The sequence below is a fragment of the Grus americana genome, chromosome 1 (assembly GCF_028858705.1).
Source record: "Grus americana isolate bGruAme1 chromosome 1, bGruAme1.mat, whole genome shotgun sequence".
NCBI classification, from domain to species: Eukaryota; Metazoa; Chordata; class Aves; order Gruiformes; family Gruidae; genus Grus; species Grus americana.
In genome coordinates this window covers 84106592-84126097 of record NC_072852.1, presented here as the reverse complement: position 1 = coordinate 84126097, position 19506 = coordinate 84106592, and the positions used below count along the sequence as shown (strand labels likewise).

The following is a 19506-nucleotide window of genomic DNA, read 5'->3' as shown; positions in this document are numbered from 1 at the left end:
CCCACCTGGACGCAATCCTGTACAACATGCTCTAGGTGATCCTGCTCTAGTGGGGGGATTGGACTAGATGATCTCCAGAGGTCCTTTCCAGCCTCTACCAATCTGTAAATCTGTGATTACTACAGGCTGCTTTGTAGCAGGCAAAATTAAGGTGGAAATTGCAGAAGCAATCCAAAGGCAGAGTAAGGGGCTTTACGGAAACAGAGGGTGTCAGCCTCCGGCTTCTTCTGACGTGACGAGATCTGCTCGTGATCATAGTTCTAGCAGACATGAATGGTTTTGAACTTGTGAACACAGGGCCAGAAAAGCATCTGTAACCTGGTAAGAACTGCTCCAGGAACTAGTAATTTGAAAGATTTGCAAAATTTGTTTGCTCTTGTTTTTCTTCTGACTGTATGAGAGCATCTACATTCTATTAAAGCACCTTTACTGTCCTTTGATCTGTATCATAAAATCTCTAGGTAGTTTCCTGCTTCTTTACATGGTGTCAGTGCCACTTACAGGAATTTTGATCTTCATTTACATGAAACATGTTTTGAAGTGGAATTTTGAGAAATGTGGTTTTATTACATGTTGCACTGTAACAATGTTCACAACACCATTAAAGTATTTACAAAAACAAATGTTGTTATGTTTCAGAGTTAAATGAGTTTGTTTTCCCAATGCACCTAAGTGATAGCAAGCCACTCACACCTGCTAAAAAGATAGTTGCTTTTAGGCATGTAAAGAGATTTCTCAGACAGAAACCCCAAACATTGCAAAATGTTTCCACCAATTGTGTAATCAGAAACTTGTGGTTCAGGATTTTCATAGCATTTTTATAGTTTATGGGAGACATCATTGACCTAACAGAATGTTACAGCATCTAGAAATCGGAGTCTGGCTTCACAGCTAAGGGAACAAAATAGGATATCAAAAGGATTTACTCAAAGTAACCGCGGAGCTTGTGATCAGCAGTTCCCAGCTCTTCCCAGCATTGCTGAACATCTACACTTCCTACTGATCTGAGAGGCAGCTGTAGAAGACTACCAATGTGAGCACTGTGGCAGCGCTTTTGTCAGTTTATCTACATTCTGTTTTAAATTTACTGTCCATGTTGCTTCCTTGCTCAAGCCACAGACATTGTGGAGCACCCCAGCCACTACAGAAGAGAAAACCTCAGCTGTGCCTTTTACTTCAGGGGTCAGATGAGTGCCCCATTCATAGCTGCACTGTTTTGTCTTCCCTGTCTTTCCCATCATGCGACAATGTCATCTCAAACATACTTCCCAGAAAGACCCTAAGGTAATCTGCCACAGAGCAGCCTGAACTCACGTGCACATCGCGGGGACAGTGAGCCTGCTTTGGGCTTCAGGCTATTCGTGAAGCCTGCCCGTCCACCTGCCACAGGGGGTCTGTTCTTAGTTCCCAACATAGTCACAAAGAAAGTGTGTAGTCTGATGAGGAAAATGTAAGAAAGACCTATCTGTTTTGTGCTTTGTCCAAAGCTAGACCTGAAGAATCTTTGCTCAATTGCTGGGGCTTGTTCTCTCTGTAGGCTGCTCAACTGTACAAAACATCACATGTGAAGTGCAGGGCTCCCTCTCTTCAAAAACATCAAGAGCAGAGGCACGTCTCACTGTGGCCTCAACCCACAGAATCACATTAGGAATCTCACCACCCCAACTGGAAAGAAATACAGAGATTAAACAGTCTGCAGTCAGTGTTTAGGAGAGGGAAGCACATAACTTAACTTACCAGAAGTCACGTCCCATCACTGGGTCTGATGCTTCAGACCTCTGTGTAAACACAGGAACAGTGCATCTGCACATGGTGTTAACTGTTGCCAAAACCAGAAGAAACACTTTTCAAAGAAATCTACAGTGTAGCCTCAAAACAATACTGAGATTGGCTTTGCCTTACAGGAGGCCTGATGCAAATTGAATTCCATCAAGAGAGAATAAGTGAGGTGTAAATTCAGTATAGGCGATATATTCTTGGAGACCTGACAACTTATGCATGCTGCCAGTGGTGCTGTGAAGCCAAAAAAGAAATTCTTACTTTAAATGTCCTTTTCATTTTCCTTAAGTCAAATTGGTCAGATCTAGAAGCACTTATTATGCACTCTCAGGTATTTCTTAATATAATTGCTGAATTTCAAAGACTAGATGCAAACATTACAAGCCCGTGAGCAAACACACAAATTACATCTATAATGGAAAATGATTGTAAATGTCAGCAGAGGATTTGTGAATTCCTATGCGAAGCTTCATTCTACATGTTAACTACAGTAACACACATGCTGGGGAACTCATTTGTGTTTGTGGTGGTAATATGAAAAGACAACACACCTGTCTGAGGCTTTAGCTAATGACCAAAGCTAATTGAATTAGAAGGGGAAAAGGGCAATTTTGTAAGGGTCCATGGAAAAGTCCCCTTTCTAAAAAAAAAAAAAAAGTTCACAACCAGCTCTATCAGCCATATTTCTTAACAGTTTTTCATAGGAGCAAAATTAATGAAATACAAAGCATTATGCAGCAAACTTGTTAAGTAGCAAATGTTGGGTTTGCTGAGAATTTCTATGCCAGGAAAATTCCTCTTTCAATGAAATGTCAATATGTTGTAGTAACATTTTAGTGTGTGACCAAATATCGTTGACTGACTATAAGCCTTTCTATTCTGTCATTTGTAATAATTTTAATAATAAATGAAGGAGCATTTTGATTCCAGGCTGAGGTCACTGCTACTAGCTGCCCATACTAGAGGCTGTCATGCAGAAAGATCAGAGCTGACAACACTCAGGGGAAGGATCTCTCATAGCTCCATGGAGGAGTTGTATGGAAGGGGACAGCGCTTGAAGGGTTTGCTTCTCTTACAAAAAAAGCTATGGAGGTGTACAAAAGCATAAAAAGAATACTAGCCAGTGTTGAGAAATTTGCACAAAGCAGATTGAAAAATTTAGAATTAAGCTTGTCCTCAAAGTTTTAATGCAGATCTTTTGCGTGTATGCGTACTTGTACATAATTACACACTGCCTTCTGCATGCTGAATAAGTAGTGCAGGTAGTATTTCCTCCCTTATTTTTTTTTCTGAAAAAACTGCGATTGGATATATGGGATCATTAAGCAAAAATACTCTATTGGTAATAATAAATAGAAAATTCTGAGCTACTATGAACCTAATCATTAAAACATCATTAGTATTTATTTTCTGATAATACAGAAAGCTAAACAAATAGTGACATTTTGCTGAGAATCTTAAATGTAATCAGCCTAAACCTATTTACAACATAATAGGATATATATAATTTTTTTTAGTGTACTATGCAACATGTCTATTTATTTATTCTTATTCCTTTTAGATATCATGGCAACACTGACTTTGAGCATATTGCTGTTCTGGTCTCTAAGAGCTGCAATGATAGACCTCAATCAGCTCACAACCTTCTGATAAAGAAGAAACATTCTGATGAAGAAAATGAATTATTTCATCATCAGTACTGAAGTTTCATTGATACAAATCAAGAAGTCATTAGTATCTCAAGATCAAAGTGGTTTGCTTCTCAGTTTGATGTCAAGGAATATCTGCTTGATCTCCCTGGATACTCTCTGGGAGCTGCAGTCTATACAACTCATGTCCCTGTTCTCCCTTGGCTGATGTTTGTCCGTCCAGTTTCAGAGTGATATCCCTGGTTGCAGCCTGCCATTGCTCTTTCTGGAAGTTCTATGACCGTGGACAATTTGAGCAAAAAAATTAGATAGCACTTGCAACTATCTACATGTTTTACAAGAAAGGGCTGAAAACACAGACAAGAAGCCATGAAGACTCAGAAGACTGCTACAGTATTTGATAATAGGAGAACCAAATTAATACAATTAATATAATTAATATAATATGTATATATTATACAGCTGTAGTGTCATACAAATTGATTTAATCAACCTTTTATTTGGAAAGAAGGCTTAAATTAATACCCTGCCCTGACAGACAGTTTTCAATTCTGTATTCATATATAATTTCCCTGCAAAAGAGAAGGGATGTTAAAATCAGATTCTTCTTTTGCAAGTATAGTGAGTTAAGGAAAGTACATAATGGGTAATGCTTAAAAAATCATGTGCTTTTGTTATGGAAAAAAAAAATTCCTGTATTAAGAGTTATGGACTCAAGAACACCTTACAGAAAGTCAGTACCTTGGAGTGCATGCACAAAACAAAGTAGATGAAGACAAAAAGCAAAATCGTAACTCCAAAGGTCTGGACTGGGAGATTGTTTCATTGTTTTCCTGGTGAAGACCAGAATACTATTAGAGCAGGTCTATACATTTTCATTTTAGAAGATGGTGTATGCAGTGAGTTTTGGACTTTTTTCCAAATGGAGAAAATGAGGCAGAAAACTGAAAGTTGATACAATGTCCATTTTTATAGTGAAGCTATTTTAGATTATTGGAATAAATCATGTCTTTTCAAGTCAAAACTGACCACCACTAAAATCTCATGCTATGGAGATTTTTCTTTGCAGAGAGAAAATAATGGAAATTTTGGAGTTCAGAATTATTCTTCAACAAATTCCCTTTGATGTGTGAGACATGATTTCCCTCTAAATATCTTTCACTAGTGAATATATTTAGCCACATGATGACAAATTCTTTTCTTTATTTGAGTTTGCAGTTTTGGGTGGTTTTTTTTCCAGTATAAAGATCAGATTTGCAGATTGGAAGTACTCCAGATCTCCTTTGAGATCTTTAAAAACTAGACTCACCTTCTGCATATGACTCTTAGCAGCTTGGCTGTCTGTTTGCTGAGTTCCTTTAGAAGTCTTGGATGAATAGCACCTGACCTTAGCTGTTTGGGCCTATTAATTTTGATGGTTTGTTTCATAACCTCTTGCACTGACCTTCTGAATTGAGACACAACCTCTCATGTGTCACCCAAGAAAAAGATTCTAGTATGGGAACAGAACTTTTGGTAGGTTCCCTGCTCCTGAAAGAAGGGAGGTTTTGTTATTTTTATGTTTCTTGCAAACTGCTGCTCAGTCTCTTTCTTGCTTTGGTTTATTGTGTTTTCATATTCAACCTCGCAGAATTTATGGTCCTCTCCTTTGCTTCATTTCAACACCTATGTTTTTATAGGTTGGCTTCTTGGTGTTCGTATCCTTTCTCCCCTCGTTGTTTAGTTCTGCCAGCATCCTCTGGATCTATCGTCTCAGTAAAAGGAATATAAATATCCTTCCAAAATAAAGAAAAAAACCCAAGTGTTTTCAACTTAGATTCACAACAACATGTTGCCAAGAAAGGATGCTTGTTTGTCTTTCCCAGAATTCAATTTAAAAGCTCTTGTTTTCAGCTAGAAGCATATATTGTACTTCACAAAAGAAAAGGAAATTATATAGCATTTTATATACGCATTTAAGTGTCTTTGAAGTTTTCTTTCTGCTGAAATAAAATGTGAAGTGTGAAGTCTGTTTGAGAAACAAGAAGCAGGATGAAAGAAAGATGAAGCTAGTTCTCTGAGCATGCAAAAATAAGAGGAACTAGGTTTGTGATCTTGTAAAGTACTGTGCACATCAACTGTAAGTTGATACACACATAGTAAAAAAATTCCATGTAGACACTCATGTTTAAATATAAGCATGCCTACATTTTCCTGGATTGCGCCTCTGGCTTGGTGTTTGGAGCCAAGTCGCATGCTTCATCCTTCTGTTGAGCCAGTGACCTACATTTTCAAGACTTGTGACTGTCTCTTATCTTCATCCCTGCAACATTGGTATCAGGTCCTACTGCAAACCAGTGAACAACTTTGAGCTTAACTTAACTTACTAACTTATTTAATAAACAATTTTCCTCCAGCCTCTGCCACAGCTGGCAGACACTGACTGTAAATATCTTACTCCTTGACTTTCCTCTGGTACTTTCCCAAAGCTGCCCTCTGCTAGTGTGGAACTAAAACCTCACTAATAACTTAGCAGATATTTTTATGAAATCACCACTCATCATGCACAGCATTATTGGTTTACCTTTCTTGTGTCCTCCATGCTCCTCCATTTTCCTTTGGTATCCATCTCTTTGACATATCTTTTCGAAGTAGCTAATAAGCTTTGACACAGTAAAATCACCATCTTGTCATACATTGTATGGTACTCACTGTTCCAGGACAGCATTGCTGCAGTACACAAAATTAATAATAATGCCATCCTTGCTGGAATGATATCAAAACCCCAGATCCTTGAAAATACTATAACAAGAAGAGATGCTCAAAGATTAGCATTTTGCTGCTACATGGGATTTAGTATCCATCTTTATTGGCTGTATCGTTATTGGATGTGTACTGCATATATGCATCAATTGCTTGGTTAATTTGGGGAAGGTGGAGGTGAGATCTATTCTTTTTAGCCTGAAAAAGTGTTTTTCCTGTCCTTGGGTGGGCTTTCTGAAATTTTTATCTGTAGATATATGAATATATTTTCACTTATACTCCAAACTTTTGAGAGTGTAAAGAGGATTCAGTACAAGTGAAACAAGAGACTATAACATTCGAACAGTTTATTTACCAGATACATGACTTTTTAAAACTGGTTTGTTCTTATGTAAGAAGATAATCCACCTGGGAAACAATTTCTGTCATTATTCCCATGGGTGATGCCTTGCTCATCTTTTTAAGAGCTTCCTGAGACAACCACAGGATCTACTGCCTTTGATTTACTAGAGTTTTACACAGCTTAGCAAATATATAAGAAAAAAAGAAAAATAATATAGACTGGTAAAATGATTGTGGTGGCTTGACCTTGGCTGGCTGCCAGATGCCCACCCAGCTGCTCTCTCATTCCTGCTCTTCAACAGGACAGGGAAGAAAGTAAAACAAAAAAGCTTATGGGTCATGATGAAGGCAGAGACATCACTTATCAATTACCATCATGGGCAAAACAGACTCGACTTGGGGAAAGTTAATTATTTATTACAATTTAAAATAGATTTGGTTAGTGAGAAATAAAGACAAAAAAGATTAAAGCAACACCTTCCTCTTGCTCCCTCTTCCGAGGCTCAACTTCATGCTTTATTCCCGACTTCACTACCCTCATCACCCACCACCCCGAGCGGCACAGGAGGTGGGAGTTACAACAGCTCCTCTCTGCTGCTCCTTCCTCCTCACACTGTTCCCCTGCTCCAGCGCTGGTCCTCCATGGGCTGCAGTCCTTCAGGATAAACCTGCTCCAGCGTGGGCTCTGTAAGTCCCACATATCTGCTGTGGTGATGGATGCAGAACAATCTAAGGCTTGTTTGGAGTTGTCGTGTCTATGATTTGATGAGCTGTTGCATCTGATGAACATAAAAGCTATAGCTCAGAGCATGTAAATCATTCCGGGACTGTTCTAGAAACAGTTTAAAACTTCATATTCAAACTTTGCCTTCCAAGCATCTTCCGAGAAAATGATTCAGAAAGCTGGTAACACTGCAAGGCTTTGTCTGCACTGGGTATAGGAGAGTTATTTAGCATTGTGATGCTGCACGGTTAAGTACGACCGCCATGTAGAAACAGAATATATTTGTTGGTCGCTCAGCACCTTTTGTTTCATACTTATCTATCAACCTCAAGTAGTATGTCCGTGTTTGAAAGACTTCTCTGGAAATAACTTTATTTTTGCAGTATGTGGTTGCACTGCATACAGCTTGACCCTGGCTTTCAGGTGCTAACCACAATATAAAAGCTGAGGTAAAGTTGCTTTTGTTTCCAAGCTTATATGACCATTTCTAATAACCAGAGAAGTTTTGTTTAAGAAATCAGTGAATAATTTTTGTCTAGTGCTCTGGATGCATTTATATTCCTCCAAACTGAGATAAGTGTTTAGGACACTAAGTATTTAATTGCACACTACAGCTAATGACATGATGGTCTCTGTCTCCCATGATGTATCACCATTAGACACTATATGGCCACATTAAAGGTGAAGCCAGGATGTAGTCCTGACCCAAAGAAAACCTTGGTGAAACCTGTTGAATTTGACAGCAGCCAGAAATCATTATAACCATTTCAGAGGAAAAAAACCTTTCAACTTTCTACAGAATCCTCAATTTACAGAAAGAAATATTCCAGACTAGCACTTAAAAGATCACCAAGAACTTGCTAGAATCTCCAACTTCATTTTTTTTGGAAAAGACCTTGCATAGGAATTTAAAAGTAAACAACTCTCTGCTGATGGAAAAAGCCCAGGCTTGTCCTTTTGAAGTGTAAGAGAAACATTGCAAATTGTAAGGTTTGAACAGATCTGCTTCAGTAGTTCCATGCCACACAAGTCTCCATTTAAAGAGAGGTATTAAGTCGCTCAAATCTACAAACAGTTACTCAAGCGGTCAGGCACAAAGCAGAACCAAGGATCAATATGTGTATTTACATGCTCTTTCCAGCTATTTAATGAGACATATGCACACAGTCTTCTTTTCACAAAGCAAGAAGCAATTCCCAGCATTTTAGAAAAACACAGGAGTTGACACAGCTGATTTTAATGTAAGATAAATGAGAAAAGTCCATCAATCTGGTGAAATGGGCTTGTGGGGCTCAAATCTATTCTCTCATGTGCAGGAGTGTGTGTGCATCAAAAGACTCAATTTGAGGACTTGGATATTGCATTGGAGAAAATGCAGTGTTAGAAGTATCTCTTAGAAGGGTCTGCAGTTTGTCAGAGAAAGACAGTGGAAGTGAAAAAGAAGAGAAAAAGAGTTCACTTGTCCGTGCAGTTTATACTGTTAAGTTCCTTTTCATAGACTGCTACTGCATGGCTTCAGCTAAAAGCACAAATGGCCATCCGCTGTCCCCTTCCTGTTTATTACACTCATTTGAAGCATTTCCCTTAGCCTGGTGTGACACCAACAGTCAAACAGTCTTCAATAGGAAGAAGTGATAAAAAGACCTTGAGATGGAGAATGAAGAGGGTTACACAGTACTTCATTTCAAAGGAAGGAAGAAAAACTCCAGTGCAGGTGAGCATATACGCATTTATGCTATGCCTTCAGACTTGTTCTGTAAATAACAAATCTCTCCTGCTATATTCAGCTATATTTGAGTTATCATAAGAAAATCCAAATATGCCAAAATTTTAGTTGGTGTAACTAAAGTTGCCAATGATATACGGCAGTATACAGCGAAATATGATGGGAGGTAGATAAAATGCAGTACTAATAGTACCACCAGGCTTGGAGTACCAGTGCTGACAGTCCCAGTCCGAAATGGAGACTAGGAGACAGAGGCATGAGGAGATAGGAGGAAAACAGGAGGCAGTAGTTATCAGCAAGTTTGGCAGCGGTTAATGGCTCGTTAGCCATTTAAGTTTTCTACTGGGTTTTTGTTTGGGTTTTTTTGTTTTGCTTTGTTTTGTTTTCAGGAATCACAGCTAAGAAGAATTTAAAAATAATTTAAATGAAAACTGTAAGAGAGTAACTTATTGTGCAGTAAGCTTTTTTCAACAACTTCGGGGCATGTTGTCAAAAGTGTCAGGAGCAGCAAGGGAGAAAGTACAAAGATATATACTGGAAGGCTTTCAAGTTCACCCTTGTTAACATTTATTTCTTTTAAGTGTCCCAGGGAAGAGCTTCTCTGATCATAAATACCAAGTCCTCAGAGCAATTAGACATCCAGTTTCCAAATGGTTAATTAGCTATGATGATCAGTTCCTGAGAAATCCGGGCTGCACATTTATGTAAGAACAATTTTTAACAGAAAAAAAGCAAGAGTCAACTTCAGTTACTCAGTATGGTAGGATAAATTGTGTGCAATTCTATTGATGTAAATTGTGCCAGTTTGTCTATTATTACAACTTAGCTGAGAGCCTGTTCCCAACTGCAGTAAAAGCACAGAACCAGCCAAGTTGAGAAAAAAAACCCCAAAACAACCAACCCAGAAAACTGACCATAAAAGCTAATATTTATTTAACTAATAATTTTCAATTGTCTTAAAAATACTTGTCAAAGTGCACAAAAATATTGCTGTAACAGAGTAGATGATTGAATATTTCCATTTAAAAGAAGCAGAAAGTCAGACAAGGCGTATGTGGCGCACATACAGAATAGTCTGTGACCACAGAGCACACAGTGGCGAAGCCAGGTCTAAAATGCTCTATCTTCATCATCTACCTACCATGCACGGTTGGGTAGCATGACACGACAGGGCAGCAGAAAGACTTCAGATAAGCAACTGAAGAGAACAGTGCTTTCATTTAACTTGTTAAACAACGCACTGCAAGCTGAGTCTCTACTTGTAGTGAAAGGTGTGTGCCTTGGCTTTAGACCAGACGCAGACTAATCATGGTAGCATGATATACCTGTGGAGTACAGAAGTGTATTCACTGGAGTGGTTAGAAATGGTCGCAATATCTCATCAGCATAATCTAGTGCAATATCTGTGCCACTTCTTGCAGTACAGGAGGAAGACCACAACACAGAGCTACCCTTCCCCCCTTGCAGTCCCATCTGGTCTTGCCAAGTGGTGCAAGCTGCAGAGCTGTCTTGAGAAGTTGGGCAAACGCTGAGCTGTTAGCCCACGCTGCATTGTCAGCACGGCGGTATTGCTGCTACCAGAGGTCACGCTGCGCAGCTGAGCGCTGGCCTGAGCATTTACACAAATCGCTGTTATTGTTTTGCCTGCAGTCTGGCCATTGTGCAAATCAAGTCAGAGTTAAGATTTGACCCCAGATATCCTAATTGCCTTTTCTTATGTCGAAATTACTGCATAGCACCCAAAGGAAGAAGGAAAACACACACAGATACTTAACCATAATATGTTGCATAGCTAGCGAAATGTACTGCCTTCTGTTTACATATATTTGCCATCTGAATAGGGTGGCAATATAAAAACAGTGGGGATTAGCTGTTTGAATATTTAAAGATGACTGGTCACAGATACAGCATTTCCCAAGTAAGTATGGTTGAATAGACAAATGAGGAAAAAGATGTTTGACCTCTGTGCAAAATGATAATAGCTAGAAACGAGACATGAAATGAAGGTATTAGTGGAAATGAGTTTATCATGTAGCACAAAGTTCAAGTTGTTTCATGATTTAAAATGAATGCTACATGCATTAGGTTTTTGAAATAATAGTGTAGAAGCAGAGAACTTTTCAAACAGCTGATTCACATCTGATCTAGACCACCAGCATTTGAAATGTAATGGCTTTTAAAGGACACTTCTGTGGGGTACTTCCTGATCTTATTTACTAGATAGAGAACAAGTTCTCTACAAGGTACAACATGTTGGCACCCTGTTCTCTTTTCCAAGAATGGTCATTTCAATGAAACAGAAAATCATCCTTCTGTTATTCTCTGACTTTATTCCTGGGTCCTAACTCAGCAAGTTCCCATGTAAAATCCTTTTTCCCATGAAGTTAAGTTTGGACAAAGAGAACAGTCTGTTATGCCTTGGTCTTTCTAGAAGAATATTCACAAAGTATTTCCTGAAAACGCTAATGTTAGAAAGCTAGGAAGAAAAGTTAACATGGCATTTCCCACATAGCTGAGCAACTTCTAACTGTTCTCCTCCCTGCTCCAAGGAATCCTTTGAGGTATCATAGAACATCTTTTATGCCTCAGTTACTTTAAAGAGCTTTGCTGTATTGCAGCCTACATTACCTATATTACTACGCCTTCCAAGACCATGCTGACAAACTGCTGGAAAAAGTCCAGTGGAGGACTCCTGAGATACTGAGTGAGCTGGAGAAGTGACACAGGAGAAGAGGCTGAGATAACTGTCTTTGTGCAATCCTAAGAAGAGAAGGCTGAAGGGAGCCTTACCTTTCTCTTTAACTACCAAATGGGAAGGTGCAGAGAAGGCAGAACCAAACTCTTCTTGAAGGTGCACATTGAAAGACACAAGCTGGAACATAGAAAATTACAATTTGATACCAGAAGATTTTTCTTACTGTGGTGGTGGTCAAACGCTAGGACACGAACCTGGAAAGGCTGTGGAATCCAATCCTTGGAGATATTTAGAAGTTGGCTGGACAAAACCTTGAGAAACCTGCTGTAACCTGACCCACCTTAAACAGGAGTCTGAACTAGATGGCCTCCTGACATTTCTTCTAGCATACATTGTCGTTGATTCTATGTCAAGATATGTAGAAATCCTGAAATAAAGTGAGTGAGCAAACAGAAACAGCAGTTGCACTAGGAAGTTGTATGCCAGGATTGTGACAGTCCTACAAGAACAAATTTTAAGATTGTTGGGTAATACTGAGAAGGAAGGTTCATCATGACCGTGCATTTCCAGGCTTTTCTGATTCTAATTAAAAGTAATTTTCTTGGAGTTGCAAGGGAGCTCATTTTTGCATCTCTATTCACTGACCCTAATGAAGCATCCAGGATGAAAAGAAGCCCTGTTTAATGCACTGCTACTTAATTTTTCAAACATTTTGTAGTAGTCTTCCAGGTGGGATTGGCTGAAGATCAAGGACTCAAGCTAGTCCAGAGGAGGGCCACAAAGATGATCAGAGGGCTGGAGCACCTCTCCTATGAAAACAGGCTGAGAGAGTTGGGATTGTTCAGCCTGGAGAAGAGAAGGCTCCGGGGAGACCTTAGAGCAGCCTTCCAGTAGCTGAAGGGAGCCTACAGGAAAGCTGGAGAGGGACTGTTTACAAGGGCATGGAGTGACAGGACAAGGGGTAATGGGTTTAAGCTGAAGGAGGGTCGATTTAGATTAGATGTTAGAAAGAAATTCTTTACTGTTAGAGTGGTGAGGCACTGGAACAGGTTGCCCAGAGAGGTGGTGGCTGCCCCATCCCTGGAAGTGTTTAAGACCAGGTTGGATGGGGCTTTGGGCAACCTGGTCTAGTGGAGGGTGTCCCTGCCCATGGCAGGTGGCTTGGAACTAGACGATCTTTGAGGTCCCTTCCAACCCAAACCATTCTATGACTCAATTAAAAAAAAAAAAAAAATAAAAAAAGTTTCCAAATTATAATGTGGAGTTTTCTAAACACCTTTGACTTGGCATCCAATGTACAGGTGATAAAACTAATTAGTGGGTCCTGGAGTTACAGAGTTTAATTTTCAGAGAATCTGCTTGTCCTTTCTTGATGGATAATGTTGGTATTCATAGCCCTAGAACCTCATTTTTGTTCTTATATGTTATATAAGTATCTTTGCAACTGTTAGGAACTTCAGTTCTTCCTTGTTCACTAACTTTCTGAGGTTTTCTTTAGCAATGTTTGTTAAGTGTTTGCTGTGACATCTAACAGTCTTCATATCTGCAAGTGACATCCCCCTGCTATGAAGAAAGAGAAACTGTTCATTAGCCACTCAAAACCTCAAATGAAGTGGCAAACAGTGAAGACAGTATGAGAAAATTCAAGCCCCCCAAATGTTTTCATAAATGAAGCAAGAGCCTTCTGATATGCAGGAGGCAACCAGAAGGGAAAAAGCAACTGTGACAAAGCACAAGGCAAAGTGACAGTGATGGATGTTCTGTCTGAAAGATGTCTAGAGAAACCCGGATTTATGTCTTGGGTAGCAATTCATGCTGTGTTTGTAAAACCCTCTTATTTCTTGCAGGACGTCCCTCTCATTCTTCAGGCTTGCGGTATTTTGCTGCTTTCTCAGGATTTCTGAATGTTGTATTGCTGGGAGCTGTGATCACATTAATTCAGCAATGTGAGTGACCAAGTGAAATGTTTTGCTTTAATTCTTGTGAAACTGACAGGTATCAATCCTTAACTTTAACAGGTTTTGCAAATAAACTGTTTTGATAAGGTGACAAGACCATTCATGCTTTGTACTATTGTGTTTCTGATGAAGGCAGGAGGGAGTCACTGACATTTTGAGGCTGTGGATCTGCAGAAGGTTGGTGACTTTCAGAGGACCATTGCACGTTTAGGGTGTATGAAGAGGGCTGGAGTCTTTCTCACTTTCCAGTCCCCCAGTCTGAGAGTCCGTTGTATTGCTTTCCAAAGCTGAAAAAACCACCAAGGTTTCCAATGAAAGAATCCATCCATCCATCCATCCGACTGGAAAAAGTCTTTTAGTAATGAAACAGAATTCACTCCAGGTATATGGTACAACTGGAACCCCTGCTATCTCCTCCTTCCCTCACCCTCATAGCCAATCTTCACCTCCTGATGCCCTGCTTTGCTTACCTTAAGTCTCAGCCAGTCCTCCCCAGCATGTACAATGGGAATGTGAGCTGGACATCAGGGTTGGGTGACATAGGAGGCTAGAAGATGGTACACATAGTTGGAAAAGACCTCTCTGAACAGAAATAAGAATGTGTGCTTCTAAGTTTATAAAAGTGGCCTTTGCATTGTCCACAGAATTTGTGCATAAGCACTGGGTCACTGCCAGCATTGATCATGTGCGTACAGAGCTTACCTATGCATCACAGATGTGTGCCATTATCCCTGAGCATCTAAACTTAGAGATCAGAGAGAAATGGTTGCAATTGCCCTGGTCAAGCAAGTTGAACAAGTTTTTAGGATGCCATCAACAAGCATCTGAATCTTGACCAAGGAGTCTAATTTTAGTTTCCTCCTTTGGAAAATCTTGGCCTGGCCTGGTAGTCCCAGTGTTCAGCCTGCTTCTGGAAATCAAAATCACTTTGCACATCAAAATCACATGAGAACACAGGAGAAAAATGAGAATTCAGAAGCACTTCTGGGCATAAGTATCCTACAGTCCTGTTCTCCCTTTCTCTGGATGTGAGTCGTGCCCTCTCACATCAACCCATTCTTTTCTCAAATAAGCTCAATACAAATTTCAGGATCTGGAAAATCAAAGGCGCAACCATGTTATTTGAAAGACAACTGTTGCATACCATGTTGTCAAAAGCACGATGATAATGGACTCTACACTGTCTTTGTGAAGTCGGTCACCTCATATATTTGTTTAATGTATATGATTTGGATGCTCAACTCTCCATTTACCATTTACAGGAGACCTGGAAGGATAAATGAGCAATCTGATTTTCCACTTAAAGCTCATATTGGAAAAATAGTATGGGTTTTTTACACAGTTTACTTGTGAGCTTTACATTAAAATGCTGGATATTCTTGTCCAGGTGGCTTGCTATCAAGTGAAGTGTGGAAGCCCAGAGAAAATCTTTCTGAAAGTGACAGTATCTTTGAGAAAGATGTTCATGAAAACAGCTTACTGACTACATTAAAGGAAAGCTTATGCATGCATACAAATGGTAAGGAAATAAAGTCTTGCTCATAGTAACATAAATGGTTTGAACCTCTTGAAAAGATTAATATAAAAATAAACACCTGCACAAAGGAATTGACCTTTAGATACTGGAATAAGTATGTTTATATTGATAAAGATGTATGAAGTGATCTATTTTAGTGTTCCATCCTTGAAAATTTTAGCAAAAGATAGAAGTGGAGCAGTGTTACTGAAAGTCTTTGTTATTTCTCCATGGATGCCATTGAATTGTACTACTCCTAGTGATTTCAGCAGAGCTGGGATTTTTTCCATGGCTTTTACCCAATTACTATGTAAAATATTTAGTAGAATTATCCAGAGTTCTGAAATATTTAGAAGCATAGAAGGATCCCTAATCAAAGAATGACTATCCATGTTACCACTGTAAAGCAGGGACATTGTGCTTTCTTAAAATGAGCTATACCATCACAATTTCTGCCCCACCCTTGGTTTAAAGCTTCTTTATTCTCTTATTCAAAAGCTGCAGAAAAAGCAAGAGCCAATAATAATGATAGTTGTAAAAAAAAAAAAAGGTGAGAAAAATCCCTTCATCCCAAACTCTTCACAGACTCCGCATGTGAACTCTGTCCCACCGGCTGGAAGCTGCATTATGGGAGATGTTATTTCTACTCAGAAACTCGTGACACCTGGGAGAATAGTAGAAAGTATTGCTCAGGAAAAAAATCTGAGCTCCTGATTATAGAGGATGATACTGAAATGGTAAGCTTGTAAGGCATTCTGTGGTTTAAACATTCTTTTTACTTATACCTTGTGAATCCACATACCTAAGTATAGCTTTCCATGTATTTTTAGAAGCCATTTCTAGTCCAGATATGCTCCTAAAAGGTATTGTGAGTAGAAAGTGCTCTGATGATCGGCTTCTGCATGTTAAGAAACATATGTGTCAAACAGAAGACCAATAGCCTACATTTCATTTAAATAGATGGAATGATATGCCTAGAGGTTATCTTCAGCAAGAAGCAGCTGGTATTTGAAGGATTCTTGCATGTTTTATTCCAAATCAAACCTGTTCAGAACTAAGCTGTCGTAAAGGCCGTTGCCTTTCTTTGGGGGATGGAGCTGTTTCTCTGTACTTTGTGTATTTTTAAATGTCAGCACCAGGTCTGTGGCAATGAAAAAAAAAACAGTTCTGTGGACCAAATCCTCCCTTTTGTGCACTTGATTTTGCTTAAAGGTGACCAGGTTTAGACAGTCACTTCTAGAGCACCCAGGAGGGTGAGCTGGCAAAATGAGCACCTCCCTTCTTTGTAGGGGTGAAAAAGAGAAGATACCTTCAGCTCCTGTTATTCAGATCAGCCTGATCCTCATCTGAAATGTGCTAGTGCAATGGGCCTGGGGCCAGCAAGGAGCCAACGGTTAGCTCCTTGGTTGCTCCACTTACCATCATCAGTCACAGCACTGGTGTAGTTAATTTCCATGTGGTTGGTTTTGTTTTATTTTTTTCCTTCTCGATTTCTTGGAAACATTCTCTGGAATCTTTGCGCATGAAAGCCTTGCTGGTTTTAAAATATTAAATACTACTATACATTACTGGTGCCGGAGTTTTATGAAGTGTCATTATTATGAGAGTTTAATGACATACCTGTCTCTAGGATTTCTTAAATAAACTGAAGGATAAAGACATTGGCTTTGTTTGGACTGGACTAAGCTTTGATGAGGAGGAAGGAAGATGGGTATGGCTCAATGATCCCAAACATCCAGGGCACAGGTAGGTTCATTCTGGAATGAATCTGTGTTGGCTTCCATGACGTGTTCTCAACTCACTGTGCCCGGGCTGTTCAGCCATTAGACCCTGAGAAAGTAGCAGTGAGGTATCAGGGCTCATACTCCAATTAGGCAGCTCAGTCTATTCTGATTTTTCTCATCACAGAATTCTGATCAAAACATGCAGTTAAAACATGAAAATCCTTGACAGGTCTCAGAAGAGAAACTGATTTTATTAGGAGGTGTCTATGCTATGTAAGCTTTTCACTTCCAGCTGTGTAACAAGTAGGGGAACAGAGAAAGGACGAAGCTTACTAAACAAATAAAACCTGTCTGTATGTCAGAGAATCAAAAGAATGACAAGATAAAGACAAAAAAACCCCAGTCTTTGTGGTTTCACTCTTTGTATATGCAAACAATTTTTTTCAATGATCTTCATATCTGTGTGTTGTTTGGCTCTTGCAGTTTTACAATAAAAGGAAGGAAGAAAGAAGAAAAATGTGCTGCCTATAAGTTGACAGAAATGCATGCCGATAACTGCCACTCCCTGTACAAGTGGATTTGCAAGAGGACTGCAGTATTTCTGGGTATCTCAGATATTGTAAAGTGAAAGCGAATAGGGTCTTTGAAGGTTTCCACCACTTTCCAGTGGGTAGGATATCTGATGTAAAATGAAGGGGAAAGTGTTGACCTGAATTGTGATGAATCAGTGCATTGTGATTCTATTTGTGATTAAAGTCCAGGAATATTTCAGGCTTGTGTCTCTCTTCTTTTCAGGATGATGGTATAAAATCTATGTGTCTGTGCATGCTGAGACATTGCCCTTAGAGCTATTAAAATAAGCAGCTTACTCATTTTAAGTAACTTATAAAGTCAGTTGTGTAAACACAGGTAAAATAAGGGTTTTTTTACCAGCCTGGCAACTAGATCATACAGCAGGCAAAAAGTTGTTGCTATTTACTTCAGGTGAAGAGGTGATAATCAGTGCTATGCACTTAAACGAGCCAGCAAATCTACCCACTGGGAGTCCAATATGAGAAGACAGCATAGCTCTACACAAGAGAAAGTCAAGTCTGCACTTGCAGCCCAGAAAGCCAACCATGTCCTGGGCTGCATCAAAAGAGGTGTGACCAGCAGGTCAAGGGAGGTGATCCTGCCCCTCTACTCCGCTCTGGTGAGACCCCACCTGGAGTACTGCATCCAGCTCTGGGGGCCCCAGTACAGGAGAGACATGGAGCTGTTGGAGCGAGTCCAGAGGAGGGCCACGAGGCTGATCAGAGGACTGGAGCACCTCTCCTATGAGGACAGGCTGAGAGAGCTGGGGTTGTTCAGCCTGGAGAAGAGAAGGCTCCGGGGAGACCTTATAGCAGCCTTCCAGTACCTGAAGGGGGTCTACAGGAAAGATGGTGAGGGACTGTTTATCAGGGAGTGTAGTGATAGGACAAGAGGATGCCCCCTCCCTGGAAGTGTTCAAGGCCAGGTTGGATGGGGCTTTGGGCAACCTGGTCTAGTGGAGGGTGTCCCTGCCCATGGCAGGGGGGTTGGAACTAGATGATCTTCGAGGTCCCTTCCAACCCAAACCATTCTATGATTCTATGATTCTAAGATCTAGTATTTTTTCAAAAAAGTTTAATTGCATGTACATTATTCAGTGTTACAGAATTTGGCAATTAAAAACCCCATAAATACCTCTTCAATTTGGATGTGAGATTTAGTTGCCTGATATGATGTCTTTATTCCATTAGCATGCTAGAAATGGCAAAATCATATTCATGGGGCTACAGGGCTATAATCCTTCCTTTTGTTAGTCCACTTCACAGACACTTTTTACAAGTTAAAAATTGATGTTTTAATCCTTCTACATCTTGAGGCTACTGATCAGAATGAGGCAGCAGATCTCAGAGACGTTTGCTTTTTTCTGTCTGATCTTACCTTGAGATAACTTGTACAGGCCTGAGAATAATCTATAGCTCTTCATTGTTGTGTATAACCATAACATACTTAACATTTTATTTTTATACCTAAGAAAAATCAGTATAATGATTAAAATGATGACTCTAGGATATAAACGCAACTCTTCTATTTGAGGAAGATTGCTCTAAGAGACACTTCCACTGCACTTTGCACTGTGGATGTGGTTTAGTTGGTAATTTTTTTGGTGTACAGTAACCTCTCCCTTTGTGGCTTCTATACCACATGTCAGACTTCAGATGTAAGAGTGGGGTGCTCTAACATTTCTGGCAATTGTTTGAAAATTGTTGAAATTTGCTTGGTAACTCCTAAAGGCATTGAGCCTAACATATCATACAATTGCAGTGATTTCTGTGAGCTGAGTGTTGCTTCCATAGGTATGATGTAATTAAAACCACATCCTTCAGCAGATGTTACTTTAATTACACATCTATTATCAGATAAATCATATACAATGAGGTAATTCACATTAATTTGTGAGCACTTGATGAACACACAGTTGCAATGGTGTTGCACATTTTTAACATTATCTGGCTAGCTCCTTGATAACAAAAAGTCTTTTTCATAAAATTGGTACATGGTATGCCATACTTGTATGTAGTTTTTTATATCTCTGTAATTGAGGAAATTCTAGTTTCCACCATGATCTGTTTTCTACCTAG

At 39.6% G+C, this 19506-nt stretch overlaps 1 protein-coding gene across 1 annotated transcript; it reads left to right on the top strand.

The window, feature by feature from the left end:
* Nucleotides 1-8654: 8654 nt before the first annotated feature.
* Nucleotides 8655-17617, top strand: LOC129201497 (killer cell lectin-like receptor subfamily F member 1). Its single transcript, XM_054812901.1, has 6 exons — nucleotides 8655-8950; nucleotides 13505-13603; nucleotides 15003-15134; nucleotides 15717-15868; nucleotides 16762-16877; nucleotides 17339-17617. The coding sequence occupies exons 1-6, from the start codon at nucleotides 8887-8889 to the stop codon at nucleotides 17481-17483; spliced, it is 708 nt and encodes a 235-aa protein (XP_054668876.1). The 5' UTR covers nucleotides 8655-8886; the 3' UTR covers nucleotides 17484-17617.
* The last annotated feature ends 1889 nt before the right edge of the window (nucleotides 17618-19506 follow it).

Excerpts from the sequence above, each read along its gene's own strand:
- LOC129201497 (XM_054812901.1), top strand. The coding sequence starts at position 8,887 with ATGGAGAATGAAGAGGGTTACACAGTACTTCATTTCAAAGGAAGGAAG. Across the intron at positions 13,604-15,002 it reads GATCACATTAATTCAGCAAT|GTGGCTTGCTATCAAGTGAA; the intron begins GTGAGTGACCAA and ends ATTCTTGTCCAG. Across the intron at positions 15,869-16,761 it reads TAGAGGATGATACTGAAATG|GATTTCTTAAATAAACTGAA; the intron begins GTAAGCTTGTAA and ends ACCTGTCTCTAG.